The sequence below is a fragment of the Vipera berus genome (assembly GCF_964194415.1).
Source record: "Vipera berus genome assembly, chromosome: 3".
NCBI classification, from domain to species: Eukaryota; Metazoa; Chordata; class Lepidosauria; order Squamata; family Viperidae; genus Vipera; species Vipera berus.
In genome coordinates this window covers 59,356,950-59,369,816 of record NC_138204.1, presented here as the reverse complement: position 1 = coordinate 59,369,816, position 12,867 = coordinate 59,356,950, and the positions used below count along the sequence as shown (strand labels likewise).

Below are 12,867 nucleotides of genomic sequence, written 5' to 3'. Positions count from 1 at the left end.
TTGTTAAGCGCCCAAATTTTGATCACATGACTACAAGGATGTTGCAACAGTCATAAGTGTGAATAATAATTAATAATAATAATAATAATAATAATAATAATAATAATAATAAAGATAATGATGATGATGATGATGATGATGATGATGTTGGAAGAGACCTTGACGGTCATGTAGCCCAACCTCCTGCTCAGGCAGTAAACCCTATACCATTTCAGACAAATGGCTGTAACGTCTAGCGGAGCAAGCATATACATAGAATGAAGGCTACTGCTAAGCTTGTAAGCCGCCCTGAGTCTTCGGAGAAGGGCGGGATATAAATGGAATAAAAATAAAAATAAATAAATAAAAATTCACCGCTTCTGAAGGCAGGTTGTTCCACTGGTTAATTGTTCTAACTGTCAGGAAGTTTCTCCTTAGTTCTAGGTTGCTTCTCTCCTTGATTAGTTTCCATCCGTTGCTTCTTGTCCTGCCTTCAGGCGCTTTGGAGAATAGCTTGACTCCCTCCTCTTTGTGGCAGCCCCTGAGATGTAACTTCAAACAGCCACTAAACGAATGGTTGTAAGTTGAGGACTACCTGTATGTATCTAATAAATAAATAAAATGTTGCCCAAGACTTTCACCTACCGCACTCCTCTCTCTCATGATTTCCTTGTTGTTCTCTATGCACCCATATTCACTCAGATTTGTGTATACTTTTCTCTTACACTGGCAGCAATGTTCCATTTGAGGTTTCACTGCACAATTTAAGTCTTTCACCTATATTGATACATTACTTTGAATTCTTGTATGATATTTCTGTATCTTATTCCCAGCTTTTAATTTTAACCTGGAATAGCGGGACTAAAAGCACTATATATCCTAAAAATGAGGTTTGATTAAATGGCGATCTGAAGCTGAATTTTCTCCATTTAAACATTGTAGAATACTGTCCTGGGTGTATTACTGCAAAAGGCTGTTTTATATAGTATTACATCCCTTCACATACAGGCAGTCACCATTTACCAATTGCCTTGTCTAGCGGCCGTTTGAAGATACAATGGTGGAGGAAAACCACTCTTTGCAGTTACGATCACTGCAGAGACACACAGTCTTGTGATCATCATTCACTGTTATACAACTGGCTTCCAACAAGCCAAATTAATAGATAAAGCAGGAATAAAATTACAAGTCAAAGTCACATGACTGCAGTGATTCCCATGTGACAAATGTAAAGAGACATCATAAGCTCATCATGGTAATGTGATTTTCCATTTAGCAATGGTGGCACTTAATAATGGAATTGCCAGTTATAATTGTGGTCACTAAGTGAGGACTACCTGTAGTATTTTAGATCTATAATAAAATCTTCCAGCAAAGTTAGGGATGTTGTTGTTTGAAGCAAGGGGAAAAAAGATTCATACAGCTGAAGTTCACTAGTCCCAAATGTTTCATTCATAGCAGCTTTCAGCATCACAAATATTAAAGCCCTGCCTCCCCGCCTATTGAAAATAATTGGAAACACAAGAGAAGAAAAGGGGAAGAGGAAATCACAGTCCCAAGTAAGCCTCTTATTTCCTCACATACATACTTCAGACTATAGAAAATGCAATACTTACAAAGACTGTAGGAAAGTGGCACCACCATCACCAAACAACGACACAGAAATTAAGTTGCTCATAACATGGGCCATGCGAAGTGGCTCAAAGGGGACCAACTAAAAGAAATGAAAGAACATTTATAATAGAGTGATTTTTTTTTAATTGGGGGAAATACTATAATCAGAAATATGACTGAGAAAAACTCCCAATTCTCTAAATCAAAGTTTTTTCAAACTTGGCTATTTTAAGATGCGTAAAATTCCCCAGCATGCTGACAATGGGAGTTGAACTCTATGCATCTTAAAGTTGCCAAGTTCAAAAACATTGCTCTAAATTAACAAAATGATAATCTATTCATTTTCATGCGATTCAATCTTATACTTGGGGAAAGGCTTGCACAACTCTACTAAAGGTCAATAGAAATGGATGTCCTGTGTAAACTACCAATTGGAAACCATCTGAGGGCCATCCCATATATAAAGACTCTCCTGTGTTAAGCAAATCCGATCAATTTTTTAAAAAACTCTTTTGGTGGACCCCAAAACTAGCATAATAATTAATAAGGAAATTACAGAGATGAAGCAAAGTGAACCAGAATACAGCATTTAAATACTCAAAACCAAATAAGCCAAGTTGTTTTTTGTATGAAACTCCAACCTTTATTGATAACAGGCAGAGTGAGCGCCTGTTACTCGTCCCAGCTTCTGCCAACCTAGCAGTTCAAAAGCATGTAAAAATGCAAGTAGAAAAATAGGGACCACTATGGTGGGAAGGTAACAGTGTTCCGTGCGCCTTTGGCGTCCAGTCATGCCAGCCACATGACCACGGAGATGTCCTCGGACAAACGCTGGCTCTTCGGCTTTGAAACGGAGATGAGCACCGGCCCCTAGAGTCGGAAACGACTAGCACGCATGTGCGGGGGAACATTTACCTTTACAGTGCAGTGGAGTTAGCAGGGAAGGAGGGAAAACTCCAGATAACACTTATGTGAAGTTTTGCTCTCTCCTTCTCTGCTGTTGTACCCTCAACAAAAATCACTTACACCACCTGATGTTGCCTTCTGAAACAGACATCCCTTTGGTACGACACATACTTCCCTTTCTACTAATAAGTATACGTACCACATGGCCATGTATTTCCAGAAGCTCCTTGGTTTCCAGCACAGCCCGTCTCATGGAAGGGCTTGGCATACTATAGGAATTAGTCAGATGGTACCCTATTCTGAGGGGACGTGAGCTGGTATAAACCTAGAGCAACAGAAGAACAAGAGAAGTTTTCGAAACAATTAATCATAGTAGATGCCTTAAAAGCAGGACACCACACTGGATAAATCAGCATTAGTTACAGAATCATCCATTTCTCAATCATTCAAGTTCTTTATCTGCTGGTGTAAATATCAACCCACTGGCTTAACTCCAGAGGCTCACAGACAAGGATACTTAAGCCAATAAAGTTCTTTAGCCAACAGTTCTGAAGCACAGGACCAAATTGTGAAATGGTTACCCAGGATGTCAGTGCCTGAGCACACTAACCCAGATTCAAAGGGGAAAAAAACAAGCTAGTTCTTTAAATATCCTTTTCCCTGTGGGCAAACATACAATGCGTTTTCATAGCTGAGAGAATGATTTAGTTCACTATAGCTGAGAAACAAAAGGGACAGACTGAATTTTCAGATACAGGTAATCCTCGACTTATGATCATAATTGAGCTTGGAATTATGGTCTTAAATCATGCTGGTTGCAAAGTGGGTCATCCTGATTACGCCAATTTTACAACTTTTCTTTTGCGATGGAGCCCAGGCAAAGCCACAGCATCTTTAAGGGAGTGGTAATGGTTGTGGCAAGCACGTTCATGTTTTTCTTCAAGGAAGCTGTTCCTCTTCCGATTCGAAGATCTGCGCATGGTTAGTAGGATCACTGATCTTACTTGGTCATTGAAAGGAAGAGGTGGCACTGTGGGATCCAGATGGAACATTTTCTTGCACAGGAGAGCTTTCAGGCAAAGGGCAAGGCTGTCAACATCCCGCGCCATTGGTCCCACGCCCACAGAAACTGGAAGTAAGAAACAAGTAAACAGAAAGCATTCAAGAGTAGCCTTTTTTTAGGACGCGGGAAAATCTGAGAGGAAAATTTCAACCACTGAAGCTCACAAAAAGTGATTAACTCCTAAAGAGCCAACTCATTCCCTACTTTTCAGAATGAATGACCTCTCTTGCCCATTTTCATTAACACTATAAGAAGAGCAACTTTTTTAATACAATGGAATATCAGAAAACAGTTAAAGAATACTGTAAATGTAAAGACTTTTTTTTTTACTCTATTTTCAACCTTTTTCTTTTTTTAGGGGAATCTTGTCGAGAAGGTGGTTGGGTTTGCATCTCCAGAAAGCCCTGGATGAAAAGGGCTTAACAGTACTCTTTTCAATCAAGTTTCAGACAGATGCCAGCCCTTTTGAGGTAGCTGAGACAAGAAGCACCAAACAAGAGTACTAAGATTCAGTAACAGAAACCCACACGTCTGAAAAACTGTGTGGGTTTTTGAAAAACTGTTGCTGAAAAATTAAGAAGGAATTCTTCTAAGACTCTTTCTCCACCTTCACCTGTTCAGACTGTTATTGTTTATTAAACCACTGCCTAGCATGCAGCTTTTTCTCCTGTCTCCCAACGTCAATTCCACATACCATTACAGAAGAATAATCCCTCTCAAATGCTATGGTACATTTGATGTCTTTCAACAGGAAGACCTCATGCTGGCGAGAGAAAATGCTGTCAGCACGGCCTGATACTAAACGAATGTCATTCAGTTTTAATCCTATTTATTCTAGATATGTTTTACATGTGTTAATATTTCTATGACCTATTTTATACCTATTTTATTTGCTATATGTCGCCAATTTGTAGTTGCTTCTGACATGAATGAAGAACCGTTAAACCAGTCTGCAATACTGAGATGTTATTGATCAACCTTTTAGATTATCTCTGGATCAGATTGGGAGTCCTTGATCACTCCATAGATCTAGCCCAGGGGTAGGGAACCTTGGCTCTTTGACTTCTGGACTTCAATACCCAGAATTCCTGAACCAGCCATGCTGACTCGGGAAATCTGGGAGTTGAAGTGCACAAGCCATCAAAGAGCCAAGGTTCCCTACCCCGATCTAGCCATAGATCCTGACTTTGTGAAGTCTTCTGGATGAGGCCATCTACTGGCAGAGAATTAAATAACATCAACCCACTGATGAACAAGTAGTTCTCAATTCAGCCCAAAATTTCCATTGCTAAACAAGGCAGTTGTTAAGTGAATTGCCAACCACAACAATCACAGCGATTCACTTACTGTCATAAAATCAAATCTTGTCATGTAGTGGACTTGACTTGTGACTGGAACGACTTATGATCAAAATTCTGGGCTCAGTTATGGTCCCAAGTTAAGGACTACTTTAACCCTTTGTTAGTCACCCAAAGTTACAATTTGCAAGTTGGGCAGCCATATAAATCAAATAAATAAATAAATAAATAAATAAATAAACAAACCCCTCTAGGAAACAACTAAGCAACATGCTCAAACCCTTTCCTGGCAAGTTCTTGATACAATACCCAACTGCTAATTTCAGAAACTTTCTCTTTTAAAGAAGAAAGTGACACTAGAACATTCAGGTAACATAGCATGCTTGTTACTAGCATTAGATTACTGAGTTCATACTTTTTTGAAAAGCTTCCAACATTTTCAAAATTAACTTTGTAGAAATTGATGAAACTGTTTCTCAGAAAAAGAATGTCAAAGAATAATTTATTCACGTCAAACAAACTTCCCATTTATCTAATCAAATAATAGTATCTTACCTACTTTCTGACCGGGGATACATGAAATAATTCCTTTTTTGCTATAGAGACATCAAAAGAGTAGATTTAGTAAAGCTGTCAAGCTTCACAATTTTCAACATCAATTCCTCTCTGAACTCATTCCAGCCCTTAACACAGATGACATGTTGAGAATATTTCCAGTTCAATTTATTGAACAGGGTTAGCTCATACGAACTAAAATAGCCAAGATTGCAGCCAAGCCTATTAGACTAGCAATAGCACTTAAGAATTATATACCGCCCCATTAATTCAAACATAATTGATAAAACATTGGAAGTTCACAACATTGTGATTAGGGTAAACAGTAGGGTAAAACAGGACAGCCTATTCAGATGTTAAACAGAATTCACTTGAAGTGGACATAAGGTTACAGATGTAACCTTCAACAAAGGTTGAATGAAACAAGATTTTGCCTAACCAATGATCTGACTTATTACTTTTCAGTATTTCAATTACTTATTAGTTCTCCCATTCTTGGCAACTCTGATATACAGTTACAATAGATCAGGAATCTGAGAGGAATAATCCACATATTTTAAACTCTGTATTTTAAGGATTAGGGTTTGTATGCAACCTAATTCTGTTGCTAGTGGTTTTTAAACCACAAATTCCGCAAAAGCCACTTGGGATACGAATGCTGCCTCCTACATCTGTGCCAATGCCCAGAATAGATCCTCCACTTTTAATAAGAGATCCTTCCCCTCCTGACGATCCACCAGGGCTTTTAGTGTGATCCAAAGGATGCAGGGTTTGTCCAAAGATCGGATTACTGCAGTCATAACTGAAAAGACAAAGAATATTGTCAGCAATTGGTTTTGGAATACTAAGAATGTGATTCAATTAGCCTTTTTACAAAATTATGCGATATCCCTGGTTTAATCTTAATCTGAAACAATGGTATTTACACTTTGTATCTTAATAAGGATTTCTTTTCTTTTCAAGTAGTCACCACAATGTATAAAGGCCTAAAAAAATCTTTTCTGATATCAGCACTGGGCCCCATGTATACATACACCTCTGTAATATCTTAAAGATGGTCAAAATTTTGTAGGACTGCCAAATTACAAGATTTCAACTGTTTCACTTTCAAATTTCACAAAATTCTGGCCGTCTTATTCCAAATCTCATGTCAGTAAGAACAGTGAGCAGTACTAAGTGCATCTCTCTCAATCATAAAGAAAATAACCACGTTTCTTTAATTGTGAAGAGGAAATGCTGATTATCATAATCAATTATTAAGTCTTCTATTTCTTAAAAAAATATGCTTCCTTAAGCTTTAACAATTATCACTTACAGTGCTGCCCAAGGATGTGGTGGAAGAAAAAGAGGTAAGAGGTATTGTTATCCGGGTGAAAATATTAGTACTTTGGTCAAGTTGAATCTTCCACTTCAGTATCATACACTACAGTACAGTCTAGTCAGATGATGACAAACAAATTTGTACAGAGCCAGTAATGCTATTTGCTTTGTCCATGTCCAATGGCCTCCATTTCACTGCAACCAGTGTAAACATGCAATCAGTCTTTAAAAGGTGTGCTGGGGAGGGGGGGGGTTGCAGTGCCTTGAACAAACTTAGATTGAGCAATTGGATGACTTTACCCATTAGACCTAGCCCCTCTGGAAACAGATTTGTGAGAAGCAAGGAAAACTGTTGGGAGTGTTGAGGATAAAAGTAAAGAATGCTGGGGAGGAAGGAGTTAAAAAACAGGTGGGAAAGGAAAGGGGAAGACCACAGAAATGGGAATTTCTGAAGCAACCAAGGGCAGAAAGTTGACAACGAAGATGTGCGTGTGTGCAAATGTGCTAAAAGCCGAGATATTGAGGAGAAAACATGGAGAGATGGGATGGGGCTTCTACTAGGAAGCTGAAGAAGCGAGTGGAGCCTTTATAAAGACATCAATAAGCAAGACATAGATCAAAAAGGGAAATGACAAGAAAGTTAAGGAGAAAGAGCAACTTTTTTCATTGATCCAGCATCAACTGAAACAATTAAGAGAACCTTTAAAGAAAGTTTCAATCCCAGAGTTAAAGGAGAAAAAGAAACGATATCTCACCTCTTTAGTCAATTTCTAGAACTGTCCCCCTGCTATGGTAAACATATGGGTCTTGACTGACAATATGGGGTGGGGGAGGAATTACCCTTTTGTTTTAACCCACAATGATCCTAAGCAAACTGATGGATACCAGAGGTGAAATTTTTCTTATTACATGTTTTTCTTTAGGTAAACAAATCTCCACGGTAGTCCTATCTGCCTCACAGATCTCTGACTGACAGGCTTTGGTTCCAAGACCATAGCAACCAATGTGGAACACATGTTAGTGTACAGTCCCCCTGTAAGCTCCCAGAAACAATACCTATTTCTAAAGGTTGCAGAAATAGTGATCAAAAGATTACTAGCAACTTAAGCTGTTTTAATAGTCCCCTCTGGCCAATTTTGAAAACAGATGGGAGAATTTACAGGCTAGAGAATTCATCCCAACCCCATTTTGTGGCATTTGTTGTTTAAACTCAAAGCCTAGGGGAGGAATATGTGAGATGAGGCTGAAGCTGACATACCTAAAGCTGAAGCAGGGTGGACAGAGCCAGGAATTTTGTCTAAAAGATCTCTTTGGGAGATAGACAAGAAGAAATGAAATTGTTAAGGTAATAAAAGAATGTCACCTGAACCAGACAAAACAAGTTGCGCTTCACCACGTGGAATGCTCCCATTCCCCCCCCTCCCCTGAAGTGCCATCAGCAGGTACTAGACTTGTAAATCAACAAGGCAAAAGTAAGCTGCCAGTTTTATGAATCAACAAAGCAAGGACTTTGGGGGACAAAAGGGCCCCTGAAGCCCACTTACTCTTTGTCTTTGGACCTAAGACCTGGTGGCTTCCATCCCTCTAACTAGTGCCTGGCAGCCTAGTTGAGAAGGACAGGGGTAGGGGTACTGGTAGCTGTGTAGGAATGCATGTGTATGAGAGAAAAAGGGCAAATATATGCTGTTACTAAAAAAGTTTTGCTCTTATTTTAATTTCACTGGGTCCCACTGTATTCCAAAGAACCAGCTGTGAAAGTGATTTGAGTGTAGCTGTTAATCAGGACTGTGTGAGTGAGTGACCATAAGCCAAAACCAGGAGCGCATGTAACAGCATGCCTGGTGAGCAGCAAGGGTGGCAAGGGCCCAAAAGGGAGACAGGTGGGTGGGAGAGTTGAAACTCTCCTGTGATCATAAATGCAGGTGAGCTGCCAAACACCTGAACTTTGATCATGCGGCCGCAAGACTACTGCAAGAGCTATAACTTCAGTGCCTGGTGTAAATCCCTTCCTTCAGTGCCACTGTAACTTCAAACGATCGCTGAATGAATAGTCTTAAGTCAAGGATTACCTGTACATAAAAATCAAAACATGGACAATGGCGGGAAAAATACATGATTTACCTCAGCAGAGATTGGGGAACATTTGTTTTTACGAACGGAATTGCTCCTTGATGTTTCAACACCTGCACTATAACAGCGTCTTCTGCTGCTGGCTGGAAGAGACGTTTTACAAAGCCCAAAGTACTGTCAGAGCCCTGTGATGAGGGAAAAGATGCAAAGAGGAGAAGGAAAATCAGGTTCCCCAGAGAAACATCAGATATCATTCAGTGATGCTGGGTTTTAGATGTTAAAAAGCAGCAATAAATTGGTAATGTTTCTATCAGTTGTCCTGTGGAGCATTAAGAATATTATTATGCAGAAGGTCCAAGGATAAATTCTTTATAGAATATAGAACTAGCTAGATGGTGAAGTTGACTGCTTTAATCAGAAAAAAATAACGACTTTCTTGTAACTTGGAGACCACTGTTCGATTTCTTACAAAGCAAGGAGAAAAATCAGGTTTTGACTTTGGATTTTGAGTACGAGATTTGATTTGACTAGAGAAACATTGAGGAGTCTTAATTTTATTTATATTTGTCAGTTTAGTAAGTTAGACTAAAATTAAGTGAAGAATATATTATGAATATATTTTTTGAATGTTGAGTATTAATTTTATAAGGCATTTTAAGTATTGGTATTATTCATCAGAGAGGCTATTGTATTAAAATTTCTTTACTAGAAAAAGTTAGAGGTCATGTTATATATATTTTTGGTTTTTTTTTAACTTTTCCTATTATTCCCTTCTCCCTTTCCTTTTATATTAGTAATAGATGTGGTAACCCAGTTGGTATCAGAGAACTTCACATGTTTTAGCAGACAGCAATCAATGTTAAGACTGCTGTGAAACATGCCTTAGCATAAGGTAAATTTTATTTTGGTTATCATAGATCTAAACACATTTTCTAGCACATTTTTAAGATATAGCTGATTTCCCTCACAACATGCAACATGGATTTTTGTTTGATTTAAAAGCTGTCTAATTGCAAAACCACTCACAAATTTAAACACACATCTTAAAGCCATACAAGAAACCAACAATGGAAATTTAAAAAAAAATCTAGAGCATTACAGTTTGCAGGCTCACATATCACCCTATTCCAAGCCCTGTTAGAAAGGGTTTAAGCTGCCCAAAGTCACCTTGGAGGGGAAATGGGCAACTTAAAAATGTAACAAATAAATAAAATAAAGATTTTGTAAAAGACAGCAGGATTTGGCATTAAGTGATTTGGGCTATTAGATACAGGCAGATTGAAAGATGATCTCATATTAACATATATAGTACCTGCTCGAAGCAATTTAGGTCCAAAGCCAAGATGCTCCTTATCATATAATGGCAAACAAGTTGTGCATCTACCTGTTCTTTAGCCACACAAGAGCTCTGCATACCCACTCCAGGCCCACCCCTGCAATACCTTGCAGTCAATGGAGTCCTTTATGCTGACGGGAACTCCATAGAGCAAGCCCTTTTTCCCTTCGCTGTTCATACACAGAAGCTGGGATTCCTCTGCTATGTAATCAACTATGCAGTTGACATCTGCAGTCACTCTCAAGGCCTAGAAAAAAGCAGGGAAAGACAATCTCTTCATTTCTCCTGTGAAATGAAGCCCACCTTTACAAGAGGAGAAGAAAAACAAACAAACTCGAAGGCAAGTCCGTTTGGTCTACAAAACTACCTCATGCCTGAAGAGAATTGCTTCCTCTACCTTTTTTAATTTCTCTTGTGAGTTACGTTACCCATTTCTTTTCCTCAAAAAGGTAACTAATTCTTTTCTACATGGGCATTATTGTTCAATGCCAATGAACCGGAGCGACCCAATGTTAGAAGCTAAGTAGGCTCTGAATATTCCAGGGTAAAATTTTCCCCCCAGCAGATATATATCAGTCTCAGAAGGTTAAAAAATAAAAAAATAAAAAAGATTCTTGCTTGAGCCTTTGAATCAAGGTCAGCTCTTTATGTTTCACGATCACATTTAATAGCTGGTTTTGGTAACTATATGGAATATTATTACTGTCTTCTTCTAGGACATTTTTTCAGTTTGCCAAACTAAACTAGCTTACAGCCCTAAGTTTTCCTTTTGTTCTCCCACCCAAATACTAAAAGCAGCTTTCATTCTGCTGAACCTTCCAAGGTCAGGTAGGTATTGCTACTTTGGTTCTATTTCTGGTATAGGCCAATTTGTTCTTCCTTGCTAGAAGTTTCATTTCTATGTATTTATTATCAAATTATTTCTTGATTAATAGATTTAAAGCTTGAAAAGATTATTCATTGTTGGCTTTTTTGGAGAAACAAACTATGTACTTCTATCTTGCAGTATTTAACCACTGAACTTGAGTGTTTTTTTCTGAATAATTACCCAGAGAATGTGTTTATGAAGTTTGTTGCTACACTGACAAAATGCTTTCTATGCAGGAGAGATAAATTTGCTAACACCACTGAGACCCTTATAACAGCAACAGCAAAGAAGATGCCGTAGAAATATGTGTGACCCACAAGAAATATGCAGATTCCTAAAACAATTTTCAAATCTACTTTTTACACATGTTTATGGATCCTCAGGAAATTTCAGCTTGAATCATAATAATCCTATCCAAACATAGTTCTCATTTTTGTTAACTTAGGGAATGATGCCCCACCTTGTCCACATAGGTGTAGACAACACTCTCAGGTGTGAGTGAACCATCTTCAAGTTTCTGACAGAGTTCAGGCAAACTCAGTGATAAAATAGGTTCTGGTTGGTGATTTGGATTCTGAAAGAGAAAAAATCCTCATGTATAATAAAACACTGCTTCTTTTAGATACTTATATAATCTATCTATAAAAATTTAGGATTTTTGCAATATAGCTGAAGGTAAGTTCAGTATAAACTAATCAGTCCTGTAACTGATGCTCTGATCCTTATTAAAAACAATGCTAAGCAGATTTGACCTTATAGATGTAAAATGTGTGTTTCAGGAAAAATATTAATGCAATTCTTGCTCAGTCACATTTTTGGCAGCGATTAAACACAGGATAATTAGGAAAGTATTAATACATTACCATCAGTTTATCTATATATTCCTAAAAACACTTATGATCTTTAACTGGGCAAAATGGTGCACCATAGGGCAACAGTTTTTGAAGCAAGGTACCTCAAATGGGCTAATTGACAGAATGTGTCCAAAATCTGGAACCCGATTCTCAACATATTAAAATTTGGGGAAGCTGTAACTGCTACTGGCTGCTGGTGCAGTCACATGATCTTCATTTTCAATGTTCCATGACAGTTTCCCAGCCAGTCTCACAATCCTGTGCTTCCTTTCTCATCCAGCAGCAACTGCCTACTGTCTGTTGGGAGGGGGAAGGGAAGAGCAAGAAAGGGAAGGGACAGCAAGTTTGATCATGTGACTGTGGGGATTAAAGAGATTTAAGGAGGCTCCATTTGTTTGGGGAATGTTTATGAAGATTGTCAGTCATCCAGGTCATGGTTGTCCCAAATATGCTTTTTTTTCAAAATGCAATTGTACGTTGTTTTTCCTTGAAGACATTTCACTTCTCATCCAAGAAGCTTCTTCTCATCCAAGAAGATGGGTTAGTTCTGAAGAAGGTTCTTGGCTGAGAAGCTAAACTTCTTCAAGGAAAAACAAAGTCCAGTTGCCTTGTGAAAAAAGCATCTTTGGGACATTTGTTTGGGGAGTTTGTGGAGCCTCTTTAAAAAGGCAGTCCCCTTACAGGTTCACAAGAACAACACCTGCTTTGCAGGCTGGCTCTGTAAGAAAGCTGATCCTATATTGGGCCGGGTGCCTCTCTCAGAAGCTGCTAAGAAGGGGATAGTAAGTTGGGTACTGCTGTGTGAAAAGGACCCTGGAGACTTGCAAGCTCCAGCCAGCAACAACCAGTTGATCTCCCTTGGAAGGATATCTGGCTGCAGGGACTCAATAGGACAGGATGGGTGGGTAAATTATTGCAGGGGTGCTACAGCAGCCATAACTTTAACACCGGGTCACAAGTAGCTTTTAGGGGCATCTGTCATAACTTCAAACGGTCGCTAAGTG

At 38.7% G+C, this 12,867-nt stretch overlaps 1 protein-coding gene across 1 annotated transcript in view; it reads right to left on the bottom strand.

The window, feature by feature from the left end:
- Positions 1 to 12,867, bottom strand: part of LOC308665943 (fatty-acid amide hydrolase 1-like) — a 32,834-nt gene that overhangs the window by 18,861 nt on the left and 1,106 nt on the right. Inside the window, exons 2-9 of the mRNA XM_081324333.1 lie at positions 11,470 to 11,583; positions 10,248 to 10,388; positions 8,857 to 8,990; positions 6,011 to 6,217; positions 5,416 to 5,456; positions 3,504 to 3,628; positions 2,699 to 2,824; positions 1,596 to 1,693 (exon numbers count right to left, since the gene is read on the bottom strand). Coding sequence (XP_081180459.1) covers positions 1,596 to 1,693; positions 2,699 to 2,824; positions 3,504 to 3,628; positions 5,416 to 5,456; positions 6,011 to 6,217; positions 8,857 to 8,990; positions 10,248 to 10,388; positions 11,470 to 11,583 — 986 coding nt within the window. The remainder of the gene's footprint in view (positions 1 to 1,595; positions 1,694 to 2,698; positions 2,825 to 3,503; positions 3,629 to 5,415; positions 5,457 to 6,010; positions 6,218 to 8,856; positions 8,991 to 10,247; positions 10,389 to 11,469; positions 11,584 to 12,867) is intronic.